Source organism: Anguilla anguilla, chromosome 4 (assembly GCF_013347855.1).
Source record: "Anguilla anguilla isolate fAngAng1 chromosome 4, fAngAng1.pri, whole genome shotgun sequence".
Taxonomy (NCBI): Eukaryota; Metazoa; Chordata; class Actinopteri; order Anguilliformes; family Anguillidae; genus Anguilla; species Anguilla anguilla.
The window spans coordinates 14,644,813-14,662,035 of NC_049204.1; the positions used below are offsets into that span (position 1 = coordinate 14,644,813).

A 17,223-nucleotide genomic window follows, 5' to 3' on the forward strand; every position below is an offset into this window, starting at 1 on the left:
AGCTCTCCAACAGTGTGCTCAGGCTCTTTTATTCTGAGGATGCAGTCACCCATAGGAAGGAGACCACAAAGGACAGACAGAACCAACGTCTGCTCTTCATCCACGATTGCCCTGCACAGTATGAAGTCTGAATTTATTTAGCATGGCATGTGGCACATGCTGTACTCTCCAATTAATAATATATGATTGGGAGGTGATGTTCGTATGTGGTTCTTTTAAATAAAAACTGGCGTCACTGGGTACATGAAGTACCAGTGGCCCCAGTGACTACCATATATTCATTAGCTGATGAGTGAGAGTCTGCTGGTCTTATGTAACTGTCTGGGTTGAATGCATCAACGTTTGTACATATAACACTAATGAAACTAAGGTGTTCTGACAGACCAGAAAGAGAGGCCTATGATTCTTGTGTGGTGGGAAACATAAAATAATGAAGTGGCACGAAAAAAAGTTTTTATACCAATTTATGGTTTGTTCCAATGAATAATTAATAAATGACCAGATCTGCACTCCACAGTAAAAGAACAGGATGTCTTTTGATGTGCTCTTGTTTATTCTTTAAGGGTTCACTGAAAGCTAGGGTGTACCTTTAGCAGATACAGCAACGTAGAGTTTATCATTCAACATTTAAGTTTATTATATTATATCAGGGCTTACAGAGCAGACCAAATTAAATTAAATTAACATTTTACGGCCTCTGAACTATCAACAGTTTTAAATATTATTTTCTGAAAAGTCTGTTCATAAATTAATTGCCAGTAGATGAGTGCTTTGTTAGAAAAGAGTTCAACCCAGAGAGTTCAAGTTATCATTAGTGGAAGAAGAGTTAGCATGAAAAACATGAGAGCCATATTAATTATCGGTAGCAGAATTATGTTTTATTAGTAATCTAAGAATTATACAGAACATTTTCTTTCCACTTCCAAGTAAGTAGCAAGCATAGAGGAAGTGGTTTTGTCCCACAAAGAATGAAAAGCAGTGACTGGCTTCTAATTGTGGCCCAGTATCATTTTCCACAAATGTAATCCCTCAGACAAACAGCCAAATCTAAATTACAGGCTGGTTACTGTTGAAGGCTAATGGGCCACCACAACTCATTAAGTAGCCTGTAGAGAAGAACTTCAGAGCGGGTCATATTACTGTAAGTGCAATGCTATTGTCACACAGGAGACAAGGCAGTGGGCCCTAGTGCAGGAAAAAGTAAAAAATCAGTTATTAATTTTAAGGGGGCAATTACTTTTCCACATCGGTGACAAGGGTGTTTAATAACTTTTTTCATTAAATAAATAGAATAATAATTCAAAAACTGTGTTTTGTGTTTACTCAGGTTCCCTTAGTCTAATATTAGATTTTTCTAAAGATCTGGAACCGTACAGTGTGACAAATATACAATAATAGAGACACTGTAGCTGCTGCAATTGAGGTCAGGTAAGGTCAGGTCTGTGGCTTTTTTCATCATTCAGCACTCGGCTGCTGTTTGATTGGTTCTCTGCTTCAGCGTGAGGTACAAATATCTGCAGCAATAACTTACTTACGTATATTTTACTATACACTGTGAAGTGTTTGCAGTATCTTTTCTGATCCTGATTATGCATTTTATTTAAACATATTTGCAGTCGTAATATTTCTGTGTCGTAAGGGTTTGCATGTTCATGCAGAGAAGCAGCTTTGATAAGTAATTGTATGAAACGGTATGACGCTGTCTATGATGGCAAGTTGTCACAAGTTACCTAACCACCAGTAACACTAAAGCTCCTAACCACACAATTATTTCCTTCTGTTAGTTTGACCTGTAATATAACAGAAAGACAAGTTATGCATAGAAGTGGCTTCCATACTAAATGGCAAAAATAAGAAATATCTGGCTAGAACAATTTGCTTTTTGAATATTTATATTTTGAAATTTGAGCCAAGCTGATTAGTAGTTGTAAGCCGATAATTTAGGAAAATTGAATACTACTGTACTAGTTGCTTACCTCGTCTGACAGTGAACGTAGACGCATAAATGGGTTAATTAGTTGCATTGCCATGCAAGCTAATTAGATGAGCTATCTTGAAAAATAACACTTGGTACCCACATGCATTCCTCCCTTACTAAAACCAGCATGGAAATTCTGTGGGGGATCTTGTTAATTATGTCCGAAAGCACCACTGGATAGCTTAATAAGATGTTTGTTATTGTTGCTCTTTTCTAATATGTATAGTGTTTTCTCTCTCTCAGGTCCTCCACAATTGCCTAATCCAGGAAATGGTCCACCCTACTGCCGGGAAGATTGCTGTACCAGGTCAGTGAGTGACTCTTCGTACCATTACAGGCCATTGCCAAAATAACGCACAGTAAATGCAATTTACACGTCGCAGTGTCCGGTTGATTGCCTCCATTCCTTTTGGGTAAAAGCAGAAAAGCTTTGTTGAAAACATTGGTGAATAAAAGATATTGTGTAGTGGGAGACTATGAAGTGTGCATTGCCACAATCATTACTGACCAATATTACAATATTACATTATTATAAGATTTTTTAAGAAGCAGTGTTGTTATTGTTAGCAGTAAGGTTATAATCCCTTACCACATTGAGATCATTTATACTTGATTGCTGCACAGTCTGACATCGTACTTTTCTGAATATGATAGTCAGCATATTAATTGCAGGTCATATCAGCTTTTGTGACTGCAATTGAACCTGTGATAAGAACGCTGAAGCAGAGTCTGTTTGATCAAATGCAATTTGTTGTAAATGAAGCGGTGTGATGTTGCAAGGTATTCACAGTATATGTAACAGTATTGCAGTATGGATTCAGTTCAACTAAATGAAGTTCTGAATGCAAAGTTTTATGTATAAAATCATGTTCAATGAAAAGTGTATGCTAGGGCCTAGTAATTGCCATTTCCATTTCCATTTCCCCTTGATTACCATTTTAGTCAGTTTCTGATTATTTAGAACATTACAGAATTTTTTTTATTTGGAGTTCTTGAAAATCTTTTGTTATACAGAATCTTATTTTCTCAGCTTTACAACTGCCCAATCATATTTTGCTTCTGTTGTTCTCTAACTTTAGCACAAAGTTCCGTATTTACTTTACTTTACTTTAACCCATTCGGTTCAACCGACGCTTAATGGAATCTATTTAAGTGTTCTAATTCTCCTTTCATAGTGGTGACTAGCTGCATAAAAGTATGGCTACACAGTTTTGATTAGGACTGGTTCAGAATCCACTCCGTTTACACTTATCTGGCCATCAACTCAAGCAGGGCAATTCAAACTGTATTTATGGTGCACATTTGGACTTACGGTATACTGTATGACTTGAATTTAACCAAGTACTGAAGAAAGAACAAAACATTTACTTTTGAAAGAAGACATTGATGTTTTGCAGCGCTTATTTGAAGTGTTGAAGCACCGCATTTCCCCCTTCAAAGGGGTGGACAAAATTAGACAGACATTTTCCAAGGTCGGACATGAATGGTCTGCAGTTCCTTAAGACTTGCTCTCCGCATCCCTCATAGCATGGTTATTATAATGAGCAACTCTTGAGTGATTTCCAAAAGGGTTTATTTCAGGGTTGCTTCCAACCAACCAGAGAATGGTTGATTTAGTTCAAAGTGGCCTCTAAACGTTTCTGAGCCAGTTGCTTACATGTTCCTTCTGGATTGATATACTGTACATTTTGGATATGTTTTCACTGCCTTACTGAGTGGAAATTTTCATTATATGGCATAGTTATATAAAATAAAGATGTTACAATAATTATATTTCATGATTAAAGCACACTACAAGGATCCTCATTTTACATAGGCCTAGTTATTACCTTTTCAACCTTCTTACATATAAACCAGGATGTAGAATATATACTGTTAAGTTATGCTTTTTTGGCTATCCTCACATTTTTCCCAGGAGCACACTTGCTCCTAGTTAAAAAAGACTTGGGAGCACACTCTTGCTTCCCAATTAGCAGATGTGCATCTACATTTTTTCCAGCTATCACACATCAAATTTCAGGAACAAATGCTCCTAAAATGGAGGCACTTTAGAGCCCTATAACTAGACTTGTGCAGTTGACCCACATTTACTTGAACTTATTGCCCATTCCTGCACGTATGAAACAAGTGGCTTTTTTTGTGGGTGCATGTTCATGTCCAATTTTTCATATAATTCTTAAGGATTATGCACCAAAAGTTTGGGCATTTCAATATCAGTTGATCTCCGGAACACTTTCCTAAACAATCTGTGGTACACTTTGAAGGCTTTGATCTATTGTTTATTATTGTGTGTCATGCACATTGTTGCCTTCATCCCAGCACAATCAAGGGTGGTTATAATTATCAGAAGAGGAGGAAAACCACTGCAACCACTGATTTTCATTTCAGAGCTCTGCTTGACCTCCACTTCAATAAATACAGCACAGATTGCTCTCATACTAGCCAGCCTCCTTTGTGACATGCTTAAAAAAAAGATTAAAAGTCTGATGGAGGGGGTCATTGTCAATGCGCCCGCAGTTCAGCCCTCATTCATTGTATAGACAACTTCCTTTCTTTTTGGTTTTCAAACTTGTTTATCAAACATTTGAAAGAAAAGGAAAAAAGAAAAAAAAAGAGAAAAATGTCTGTGTACATTTGCGAGCTGATCCACTGTAATTGCTGTCGTCTTTGTCTCATGCGCAAGAGAGCCTGAATGGATGTTTGGTGAATAGCGGTGAAAACGTGCTCTTGCATGGAGCACGTCCATTGTCTTTTTAAGGGAAAACGGGTGATGGAATTCCACCAAACAAAAAGGGAAAGTTGGCCATTAGCTGCCGCATTTGTAAACATTATGTAATAAGTGGGCATCAGATTTAATAAGAGTCACTTAAAATGGCTGCCAGGGAGAGGAGCTGGCCAGTAAATAATAATGGGAGGGCCAGTGAATTACATAATGTCTTCTATCATCTGCCCCCCTCACATTTCTCTATTTATGAATTCAGAAAAACTAATGGCTAATTGCGTTAAAGTAAAAATAGCACTGGAAAATACCAGAAGGGCTTAAAGATCCCCATCAAATGCAACACTTGTCAATACCTTTGCACTGTGTAACAGTGACTCTAATAGACTCCCTTTGTGCTGTCTGGCATGGGTCAGTGGTCAGAGGATGGGGGGAAAAATCTTTGTAGATGGTTTTGCACTGTTGATTGCGAGGAGCTCCCTCATTAACGAGTGTGCAAAACAATTTATTGTGAGGCATTTCCCAAAATAAACCCCTTTATTTAAACTAACAGGCCCTGGCAAGAGCGCCCTTTTGGCTGCGCATAAGGCTTTTGTGAGACTCAGTCTGAACGCAAACAGGTTTCTCTCTGCCCTGGTTTTACTGCTTTATTCTACCTACTTTCTTTCTTTAATCCCAAGCACTGGATTTCAACATTATTGGCTCCTGTGTGCAGTTATAGATTTCAGTGTTTTAAATGAGCATATCCATGGAGAAGAATGCCGCTGAAGGATTCCAGCTCAGAGAAACTGTCTGTGGCCTTTATGGGCAATACAGCTCTAAAATGATGAGCGGCAACATTCTTATGATGTTACTTGAATAATTGGCTGAATCATTGAGTAATAATTTTTTTGTGAATGAGTTTTAGAGAAAAACAAGGCATATGAATGTATAGCATATCAATGTAATCATTACACATTTCAAAACACTATCTGCTATCTATGTTCCTGGTTCACTACTGTGATAAAGGCAGGTATTTGTCTTGTAAGAGCTATCTGAACAGGCTGTCCGAATCCTAAAAAGGTTAAATAAAGTGGATTGAATTTATTTTATATTCATACTGTTAAAGAACAGCATAAGTTCAAATGTGCAACTTTGAGATAGTAATCTCATTGCAAAATCCAGTTTTCATTGTTTTTGTAGGTTTACGTTAACTGATATATTTAGAAGAATGTAATTTCTTTAACAGTTCTTATCCATTCACCTAGGATTTAGCTTTGTGACTGAAGCTGTTTAAATGGACTGTTGTTTTTAACATTATATTGTATTCGTATTGTACACAGGCAGTTAAAATGACCTCCATTGAGTCGAAACTCTGTCGTGTTTACATAGAAATGTAAACTCTTAAGATCAAAAACAGTGCTTACGAATTCTACTTTTGTAGACAGAAATATTGCAAAAGTTTTTAATAAACAGAGGGCTGGGGACGTGATTCCTCTAAATAAAAACAGGATATTTGAATCACCTCCTCCTTGGTGTTTGCCCAGATTTGCTAGATTGGATCTTAAAGAATGCTAAACAAAAGTAATTTGGAAGAAACAAGGAATTTGCCATTACTGGCCCATGACCAAATAGCATTCAAACAACTGACTACAATTTTCCCCTTTATCCCTCTGTAATGCCAAAGTGCTGGTAAAGCCTTTGTACAGGACACTTGGATCTGAAAATGCAAGCATTGACGTAAGATTGTAATGTCTTCCAGCCTTGTTCAGTTGGGATGGATATGAAACTAGCCTTGATTTTATTATTGGTTGTAATGCTATTCTGGTGTTACATAAACATCAGCTTCCAAAGCAGTGACAACATTAATTGAGTGCTATTGCATGTACTTGTCAGCATTAAGGATAAGCCATTCTGCTTCAGTAAGAAGTAAAAAAAATGTTGAAAGAAATAGGGAAAGAGAGAGGAATGTGTGGGACTCCATTGAATGTCAGAGAATGAGAGAATCATGAGACATTTGGCTCTTATAGCCGTTATGCAGTAAATACATGCCTGAGCAACTGCAGAATGTTTTTTACAGTGCTGTGAAAAAGTATTTGCCCTCTTCCTGATTTCCTCTGTCTTGACATATTTGTCACATTGGTTTAATTTTTTTTTACAAAAAAATGTAATATAATCGACAAAGGGAAACTGAACACACAAAAAATACATTTTTTCAATTATTATTTAATTTATATAATGATAAAAGTTATCAAACACCCATATCACCCATGTGAAAATGTAATTGGCCCCTTAAACATAAGAACTGGTTGCACCACCTGTAGCAGCAACCAAACATTTCCTATTATTTGATATCAGTCTTTCACTTTGGCGTAGTCCAAGAACAAACTCACGGCAAGCGCTATGCTATAATTTGTGATTTGTGTTCTGTAATTTGTTTAAGCTGCATAAATCAACATTGTCTCCAAAATTGCTGGTTGTAAACAGAAAATATATTTTGCATAAACAATTTGACATTGTGATTCAGTTTTATCATGTACATAGCTGACTATAATGAAGGCCATTTTGGTTTGATTGTCTGTATGGATATTACATTTTAAGGTGGGAAATGACTGTACTTAAGTTTCAGTGACCCTGGGTGCCACCTTGGGGGATGCTGATGGGAGGGGGGTGGGGGCGTGGAAAAAAAAAATTGAAAAATAATATTGTTTCAGTATCCCACAGTTGAAACAAGGCAAATCAGTGGGCCTGAACTTGCCTGCCAAAAATGAGAGTCAGCAAGTCAGCAACCACAACATTTAAAATAACAACTGGAAGCCATTCTGCATAAATAAGACAAGAACAAAATCAGAATTAAGAGGTTTTAGAAGCAGCCAACACACAATTTGAGATGATCAAATGTCTGAAACCATGAGAATAGTTGAGTAAAAATGCAGAATCAGTTCTCCCGTGAAAGCGCAATTATGTAGGTTTATCTACAATACCTCAGGTAATTATATAAATACATCCAGTATGTTACCTAGTTCAGGCAGGGTAAAGAACAGCTCAGTTTTAGTTAGGGGTGGCACGGCAACATATTTGCATGAATGTTCTCCACACATTATCAATATTTTGTTGCTGAATAGTGGGTAATGGTCCATTGTTACTAAGTCTATGTCAGACAAGAGCATGAAATCTGTCTTTGCAAGTAATCTTTGTAGGTATGATGGTAACAAGCTGGTGTCAGACTGATTTGATTTCTCAAGCCCTGTCACATTCGAGGGGGGGGTGGGGGGGACTCAAAGAAGCAGTTGTGTTCCCTAACCAGTCCAGCTGTCCCTCCTATTTATGCCACCTGATGCAAGCACACCTAGCCAGAGGAACTTAGTAGAGGGCATGTCAATAGCCAGCCCTTACTGAAAGGTCCGTGCGTGGCAGGAAGGCATTGCTGGGTTTGTACATGGGTGTGGTATGGATTCATCTTCACAATAGGGTGTTATATGTGTATGGAATGATATAATGTAAATTAAATATTATAAAATTTGTCGCTGCTAAATTCTGTCAAAAGCTTGGAAACCTATGTACACCATGCCGTTACTTCTGACTTACAAGTTTGAAAGTCGACCTAAACATAAATATGTTTTACCTTTTCTCTTTTACTTATTATGTACGTACACAGCCATTCATCTTATGTAGGATATAAATAGCTAAATAAGTACAGTGAAAAAAGCTGAATCAATTTTAAACCAATTACATAGTCTAATATAACACAATTACATTTATCTATCAGCTTAAACTGTACAAACATACACATCCCTTAGGATGTGTATATTTGTACTTTTTAAGTCACATTTTTATTTCCTTTCTTTTTAAAAATATTCTGCTCACTTAGTTTCAGTCAAAAAAAATAAATAAATAACAAGCTCCAGATTATGTTTACACTTCAGAGATAAACAGAAATACATACATCATGAAGTATGGTTGGTTGTTCTTCATTGTAGTGCAAAATTCCCTGAATAAATAAACGGGCATTTGAGTGATACCACATTGCCTTGCTTTCTTTTTATACACTAACCACATCTCATGCTCAAGAGTAAATATTTCCTGGGCCCAAACTTATAGACCCTCAACCCCACTGCAGAAGTTCCATATTATCCTTCATTCTTTTTCTCTCGCTGTCTGCTCCAGCCAGCAGCAGGAGTAAATTTGTCCCATGTTCACACCCACGGTCCAGTGGGACCTGCAGGGGCCAAATGCCTTAGCAGGTCTCCTTACTTTCTGCATCACCTGTCAAACCTTTCACCTTCACAGAAGCCCGAGGCTACCAAAGATATTTACATCTGCCCCATGATTGTAAACCCAGCTGTAAAAATTTGGTCAGGGTTTAACTAGTATTGCAACTGGCGAAGGTATATACTCTGAAGTAACTATCTTTGTTTCGTTTGGGTTTCTTGAGTGCAAGATAGATTGGTTATAAATCTCTAAAATTAAAAGTAAACAGAAGTTTGACGAGTGAAATGAAATGGCAGTCGGGTGAATGGGAAGAGAAGTTGTGTGACCGACCGTTGAAGAATAGTGCTTCTGTTTTGAGTGGATAGAATTTCTGTTAAGTGTTCCTGCATAAGGCTCATTTGCAAGCACAGCGACTGTGGGGCCCAAGGGAAGGCTTCTTGCTGTGCTTTCTGCAGAGAACTGGGGTAGTTTATTAGTAGGATATCAGCTGTGTGGGTGACTGAATTGTACTGTACATAATTTTTACTTGTGTGTAATGTTGATGCTCAATGAAAACATATACAGTATAGATTGTCACTTAAGCTGGAGTCCCTGTCAGAAATAGGACCATAAAGTATTCCATGTTTGTCATTGATTTTCCAAGTAACCATCTAGTTGTCCTCACTTTTATGAACTCTCCTGAACTTGGAGTATGAGTCAGGGTTCCTAAGGAAAGATTTTTTTCCCTTAATTTCTGCTGTCATTATGAATCTGCTCAGTGGCTATGCTGCTGATATTTCTTTTGCAAAACTATAGAAATCATGGTGATGATGTAGTATGTGACTTATTTGTGCAGAACCGATCCTAAGAAGACAGACTTTTCTTCAGGTTAGACTATTATTATGGTTGAGTAAGGCGTAAAGAATAGAAATAGTACAGGTGCTTTGTGACATCTTTCTTGCCAACATAATGTTCAAGACAGGTGACTGAAAGTAAATTCTGTTTAGACAGTGACTGTTTACAAGGGAGTGCCACAATATAATGACTAAAATATATCATTTAAAGGAATAGTTTACTTTCTGTGTTTTTTATATTATGCCAGTTTTAGTGTATATCTTGATTGGCACGTGCAGTTTGAATGTAAAATGAAGGATATTTTAGATATGCAGAGAAGTTGACAACCTACCAGCTCTACAATAGCAGGTATAAGGCATTCAGAGGTTTATAGTCTAAAGCAAGAAAATACACTTCAAGTAACTCCAGCTTGTGCAGAGACATTATGCTTCCAGAAGCTGTGCATAGGAAAAGATTCATTTAATATTGTTTATTCACACTAAAAGTATTCATTTTTATCTTGTGCTGGACTGTTGCTACTTCACTCATTGAATGAAGAGATATAGTTTCATGTGGCATTCCAGGCAATAATAATATTGAATGTACTTTTTTAAAAAGAATAATTTGGTAATATACATATGTACAACCACTGGAGGCATAACACCATTGTACACACTGCTTTTGGGTTTTTTCTTTATCAAGAAATGAGAATCATTTTGGAAGGCAGTGTATTCACTATTTTGTCTTCAAATAGATTATTTAATCAGTGACAACTAATACTTTGGTCAGTGTATCTCAATATAGACCTTTATAAATGGAGATCTGCTGGAAAAACTATGCAGAGGTCACAGGGTATTCTAAGACTAGGTATTTGAAATACTGTAACACACATACAAATTAAAGTCCTGCAAAAAGCCACTCAAAAAGCAAAGTTTGCACATTGTGTCCCTTTGTTATTTTAGACCTTGCGCAGGGAGGACTTGAATGGGCCTGCTTGCTGTTTTTCCAGAACAAAGGACCTCAGTGACAGATTAATTACAGATGCTCTCAGCCAGCAGATCTCCAGGTGACCAGTGTTCGATTCCAGTGCGATTCCTCTTTGTATTTCTCGATTTCCCATGCCGAGAGACGAGAAAGCCTGGGGACTTGGAAAGTCAAATAGACTGTGACGGTTTTTGGACCTTGACTACAAGATGGGGGAAAGATGGCAATGGGGCATGTTTGCATTTGTGATGACAGAAGTCTCCAGTAGTCCATGCTTTGGGTAAGCCTCCATGTAGTTTTACGATATTGGAAATGGGTTTTATGAAGCTTCTTCCATGGGAAAAAGGCAGATGTCTTCACATTTCCATATTTCTACTTCTCTAGCTCAGATCGTACATTGTCATTCATGTTCTTGGAGTGAAAACATCTGGTGAAGATTCATGAGGGTGGACCAAGAAAGGACGGCAAAACAGCATTAGTCATCACTCAGTGCGCCGCGGTTCTACATAATTGGAGTGATGTCCAGCACCATCTGCCCCACTCTTTTCTGAGTCAGTACCTATAATTGTGAAGTACAATCATAAAATGGGACATAATCATTTAAGATTAAGCTTTTTTATAAACTGCACCTCAAAAAATGAGTCACTCCGTCATCATCAGTGGACTTATTCCATGAATGTCATCAGTGCTTGCCACAATTTGACCTTGCAATTTGAGGTTGTGGAAAACTCTTTTATATACAAATTTGCTCCCATTCATCAACTCTCTGTTGTTCAATTTTCTAACCATGTGATTATGTGAATCATATTTGAGTTTTAACACCATGACCTTCTTTCTCTCTGTCACCCCAGTTGTTACAATGGAAAAGTGAATGAAAAATGAAAAGTTGAAAAAATAAAGTTACTCACTATGGAAGATATAAAGTTTTTTGGTGTATTACTTCTCTTAGTGGAGGAAGTGACATCATATCACCACTAAAATTCTTCTTTAATAAATGCAGTTAAGGGTTCGGCAGTGAAGGGAAATCAACTTTCAAAAGCCCCCCCTTCATATACTGAACAGAACTGAAGCTTGTCAGAGACTTCCAGCAGCGGATGCCTGTTAGGTTAGCGAATTATACATTTCAAAGAGCTGCACAGATATTACGAAGATAGCTCCGGCTTCTAATTTTCATGTTCTATTTTTGTTCATGTAATTTTTAAACATCATTTAAGCCATTCCCTTCCCAAAAGTATCTGCTGAAATGAATAACTTATTAAGTTTCCCCACCGGCATGGTTTGATTCGGCAGAAATTCAAATAGTCAGATAGTCTGGAAGAGAGCTGTATACTCTGACAATAATCTTAATTTGGATAAACATGATGTTCTCATACATGGCAAATTCAAGTTGTTTATTCTCTTCAACTGTTACAATATGGTCTCATTAGAAAATGAAAAATGTTTAAGGGCATATGCAAGTACAAAATGGCCTTGTGCAGAAAACCTCCCATCCCCTTGTTTGGGTGACCTCTGTTCAGCTGCTGGTATAGCACCTGTTCCAATGAAGATGGTAGCATCAGGAAGGAATCACCAACAATTTAACTCCTTAATAAAACTGAGGATAACAGAGTGACAACTGCTTACAACCTCTGTGTTGGGTACCTTTTCCCCTCAGATTTTCCCATTTTTTTAAGGAAGATAAGGAGCTAAGGTTTTTCCTCTGAAGGTTTCCCACTCCTCACACCTTAATTAATTAAGTTCTTCAGAACATCTTTGTGGTTGGTCAGCACTTGACAATCAGATTTATTTTCATTTCTGCTTCAGAGTGCAGGGGCTTATTAAATCAATCAGTGACACTGATAAATACATCCTGCACTTATATTGTTACCCATCATGGCCTTATAAGTTGCTTTGGGAAAAAGTGTCTGCCATATAGCCTAGATAATTATAAATGCTTCAGCTAACTACACATATTTCAACGAAAATGTATTTTACAAGTGTAACCCATGTCCAGTTTTCACTTGGGTGGTCGGTCCAGGCAACACATGATCGTATGGCTGACTTACCTCTCTGACGGGAAATACTGTCACTCACCCCCTTAACAATGCCCATCCGGCTGGGATTCTGCAGCTTACAGTACATGCTACTGTGTAGGTTAATGCTGGCGACAGTGTGGGCAGGGGGTCACGGCCTGCTAATTCCACAAATCAGAGCATCTCATTAGTACAACCAGGAACCATGAGTATGCTAAGCAGTGTGCCGTGCAGGGTGCATTGTTAGTGAGGTTGTGGCACAGACTGCTGGGAAATGACATGGTCTTCCGTCAATGGGAACTAATGTTCAAATAGCATCATGTCAGTTATGCAAATAAGGGCAAACTATTGGGAAGCATTGTACAGCAGTGGCTATTGTTATTGGGGCTATATGTACTGACGTTTAAACTTTGTTGTATAAAAAAGTATATCCTTTTATTGTTGCATGCAAACATAGCATTTTCTTTATTGCATCATCTTTTGTCTTAGACTTAACAGCAGTTTTAATAAAGTAGCCAAGGCCTTTGGGCCTGTAGTGCTGGGCAGATGAGAAAATGCTGAGACACCATCAGTAACTATCGTGGATTCCATTACTGTATATAGAAAGGGAAAGGTGCAAGTTGATGAATTCTTTTTGCCCATATTCATATTCATGTTAATGTTATCTAAGCTCATCAGTTCAAGACATAATCCCTTATTGTGATTAATATTACTGTTATTGCATATTAATAAAACATGATAAATAAAGTATGATTGAAAGAAGCTGGCAGAGTACACTATATAACCAAAGTTATCTTTGGTCTAGGGCTGTTTTTCATGGTTTGGGCTTGGCCCCTTAGTTCCAATGAAGGCAAATCTTAATACTACAGCATACAATCACATTCTAGACGATTCTGTGCTTCCCCAAAAGTTCATGGAAGGCCGTTTCTTGTTTCAGCATGACAATGCCCCCAGGCACACAGGTCCATATAGAAATGGTTTTGTGGAGAACATTGTGGAAGAACTTGACTGGCCTGCTCTGAGATCTGACCTCAACCGCATCCAACACCTTTGGGATCATTTGGAAAGCCAACTACGAGATATCAGGCCTAATCGCCCAATCAGTGCCCGACCTCACAAATGCTCTTCTGGCTGATTGGAAGCTAATCTTTGCAGCAATGTACCAACATCTAGTATAAAGCCTTCCCAGAAGAGTGGAGGTTGTTATAGCAGCATAGGGTGGACCAACTCCATATTATTACCCATAATTTGGATGTTGGATGTCAGGTGTCAACATACTTTTGGTCATATAATGTATGATCTGCTGAATCAAGCTCTTTTTTGTGAGTCAGTATTTCCATCCCTATTCAGTCTTTTAATACTATTCATCAAACATTTGCCAGTTGTTGCTCAGACAATCTTGTCAGTGTAGTGGCAATGATTTAGAACCATTTTTCAGGAGGTAAATGAAAATAAATTTGTCTTAAAGTTATTTAAAATAACTGTGTATACACTACAGTATGTGTACTTTAAATATTTATGTCTGTTTCATTGTGCTTTTTTGCTGTTTGGCAGGTAGCAGTGGGGTAGGCTAGCTAGGTAACATAGCAGTGGTCATGCCAGTGGTGGTAGCCACTTTCTAGATAGTGCAGTACTGCATTGAAATTGATTAGAAATTTATATTAGCCTATTTGCTGAATTTATTTAGCAATTTAGGAATCTTGTTTCAGAAGACAATGTTGGGTAATATATCTGTGTTTTTCTGGGGAAATGGAGAGATAGGAAAGCCCTGTCATCCACTGCCTTGCTAAGTCATGAACATCAGCAAAGGCGTACTGAGACCTGAGACAGAAACCTACCCTAATCCAGAGGGTAGTCTACACAGGGAGTAATCATCCAAGAACCACAGTCACTGTAAGGTACAGCCCTATAGCAAAGTCATGGAAGATGGATTAGAGAGCGTCATGGGTCATGGTTTCCTGGATTAGTGTTAACAGACATTTCATTAGAGCTCTTCTTCTGCTCCTCTGAAGATTATTTTTGCCATATGTTTTACTACTGCTTGTCTGGCTTAAATACAATGTGCAGTTTTTAACCTCAGTCTGTTACTGCAGAATGTAGGAAAATAAAGCTGCAAGAGAGATCAATTTATGCTGTAATACCTTGTGAATGCATGCGAAAATTAATATGATGATTATAAGCAAATTAATCCAGCACATATCCATCCTAATTGCTTGGTCCAATAGGAATGTCCAAGTAAAGTTTGGCTGTGTTTCTTCGCCTGTATGCTAAGCCTCTGTTGCTGGAAGACATGTTCGTCTTAGAAGAGGTTAACCCTCTTTCACTGAGAGGTGGCTGGTGCACAGAGGTAGAGTGGGAGCAAACAAGAAAGTTTCTGCAAGATGAGCTTTGACTTTTTCACCTGGCCCGCCCTTACGCACCTACCCCACCCCCTCCCTCCCCCACTGTCAGGCAGCAGCTTCCATTAAACATGCATTAAGCTGTAATAGGGAGCTTCAGAAGTTGCTTAGATATCCTGAGGGGATCCGACATGTTCTCTGGGTTCAAAGCGCCTCAGTTGCTTATGAAGATGTTCATGTATTCATTTGAATGTGTCAGTCTGGAGTGATAATCATGTTGAGACTTTCCATCCGTCGTACAACTGCTCCCTCCCTACATCTCTGCTGTATGTAACTGGGGTGAGCAGCTGGAGGGAGAGAGATGGTAAAGTGAGAAAATTAGTGAAATGTCTCAACTATTTCTCGTGTGTCAGGGTGAATTTAAGCAGGAGTGAAGGAAATGGTGCTTTGCAAAGGGACTCTTTTTCTCTGACTCTCTCTCTCTGTCTTCCACAAACACATACACACACATGCACTCATGCATAAACATGCACACGCACGCAAACACACTCTATTAATAAGAAGGAAGCCACTAGAATCCCACACGTTGACAATGGAGTCTGATCCGCTTCAGCGCACAAAACATCTCCACTGGGTTTTAATTTACTGGACTAGCATCCCAGTTCTGCTGCTGCTCAGCTATGCCATTAGAAGCCCAGCAGCCTGACAGCTCGGGTCAGCACGTGAAGACCCAGCTTTTGTCCACCAGCTGGCCCTTTGTACTCTTCCAGTGGGAAAATCTCTTTATTCCTTTATAACGCATGCCCGCCGAAGAGACATCCGGATGGCATGGAGATGACTCACACAAGACATGAAACAATGACGCGAATGGTTATTTTTAGTTTTCCTAGAATTCTCTTTCATATTCTCCCATACGGCTACTTCTTTCAGAAGTTGAAATAGACCACTGAAACCTGGAATCCTTAATTTGCCTGTGAATTCTACAGATTAGCCGAAAGCCCCCATTTTCTCTGCGCCCCATCCTAATTTCCTTCACCCTTCTTCATTCTATACCAGGGCTGGGACCGTCTGTGCTGGCTCTTTTTGTTTTTCTCATATTTATTTCAAAAATGAGCTGCAGTCCAGCAATAGCTGTGGACCACCGTTAACCAGTGCAGCTTGTATTGGAGTGGTAGACACTGTGGCTAAAATAAACTGTACAAATCACACATGGGTTTCCCTGTTAAGAGTATTTTTTGAATTAGCTACATAATGAGTAAGTAGTTGATTTACTAGCTACACCATGTGATAGCTAGGCAAGTTTAGTAACTGTTAGGTATCACAGCATTTACATGCTATCTAGCTCTGTTTAAGAATTCCAAAATGGTATTTAAGCAAACAAGTGATTTACCAGAGTAAGTGCTGGGAGAAAAGCTTGCCAACTATATTTCTTAACTGTTAACTGCTTGCTACTTACTTGCTACTGTACCTAATAAATGTTACTAGACGCAACCTATGTTGGCTAAATGGACTACTGGTTGTAGATCTATTCTTGGGCACACTTGCTTCTCGTTCTCTGTAACATTAGTTCCAATCATTTGACTGTGTCTATAAATCATGGGGATATAACTTTGTACAGACTATTATGGGCAGTTGACTAGCATATCGTTATTGTACCACTACTACCATTGCCTTTCCATCCATAATGCTAATTTCAGTCATACATCTGGTTTCTATTACATCTATTTTGAGCACATGTACTGTATGTATATTGTATGAAATTACCAAATTGAATTAAACTATTTCCTGTCTATCTGCGCTAAGCATATACCTGACCACTGATGTGTGGGGATTCTGAGGTCTTGGCAAGAGAAACACATGACTCAAAGGCCCTCACCAAACGAGCGTGTCAAGATGAAATGCTCTCAGAGTAAATCATGGCTTTACACCGTGAAAGCTTGCCGTTTGATTAGGGGAAGCAGAAGAAGCCATGATTAAAGTATGCACGGAGGGATGACGAACACACAGCTCTTTGTCAGATGAAGCCATAGGAGTGTGCCTGGGGAGAATGCATATGATAACAGCAGTGAACTAAGGAGAAGCACATGTGCAGAAGGTAATGAGAAGCCTTCAGATGGCTGATGAGGGACAGGGGCGCTAAGAAGGATGTGGTCAAGGCATGAATCCTCAAACTGCTGAGGCATGGAA

General features: G+C 38.5%; 1 protein-coding gene across 1 annotated transcript in view; it reads left to right on the plus strand.

Moving 5' to 3' along the window:
- sugct (succinyl-CoA:glutarate-CoA transferase) overlaps window positions 1-17,223 on the plus strand; it is a 98,051-nt gene that overhangs the window by 75,827 nt on the left and 5,001 nt on the right. The window contains exon 13 of the mRNA XM_035412311.1: window positions 2,222-2,285. Coding sequence (XP_035268202.1) covers window positions 2,222-2,285 — 64 coding nt within the window. The remainder of the gene's footprint in view (window positions 1-2,221; window positions 2,286-17,223) is intronic.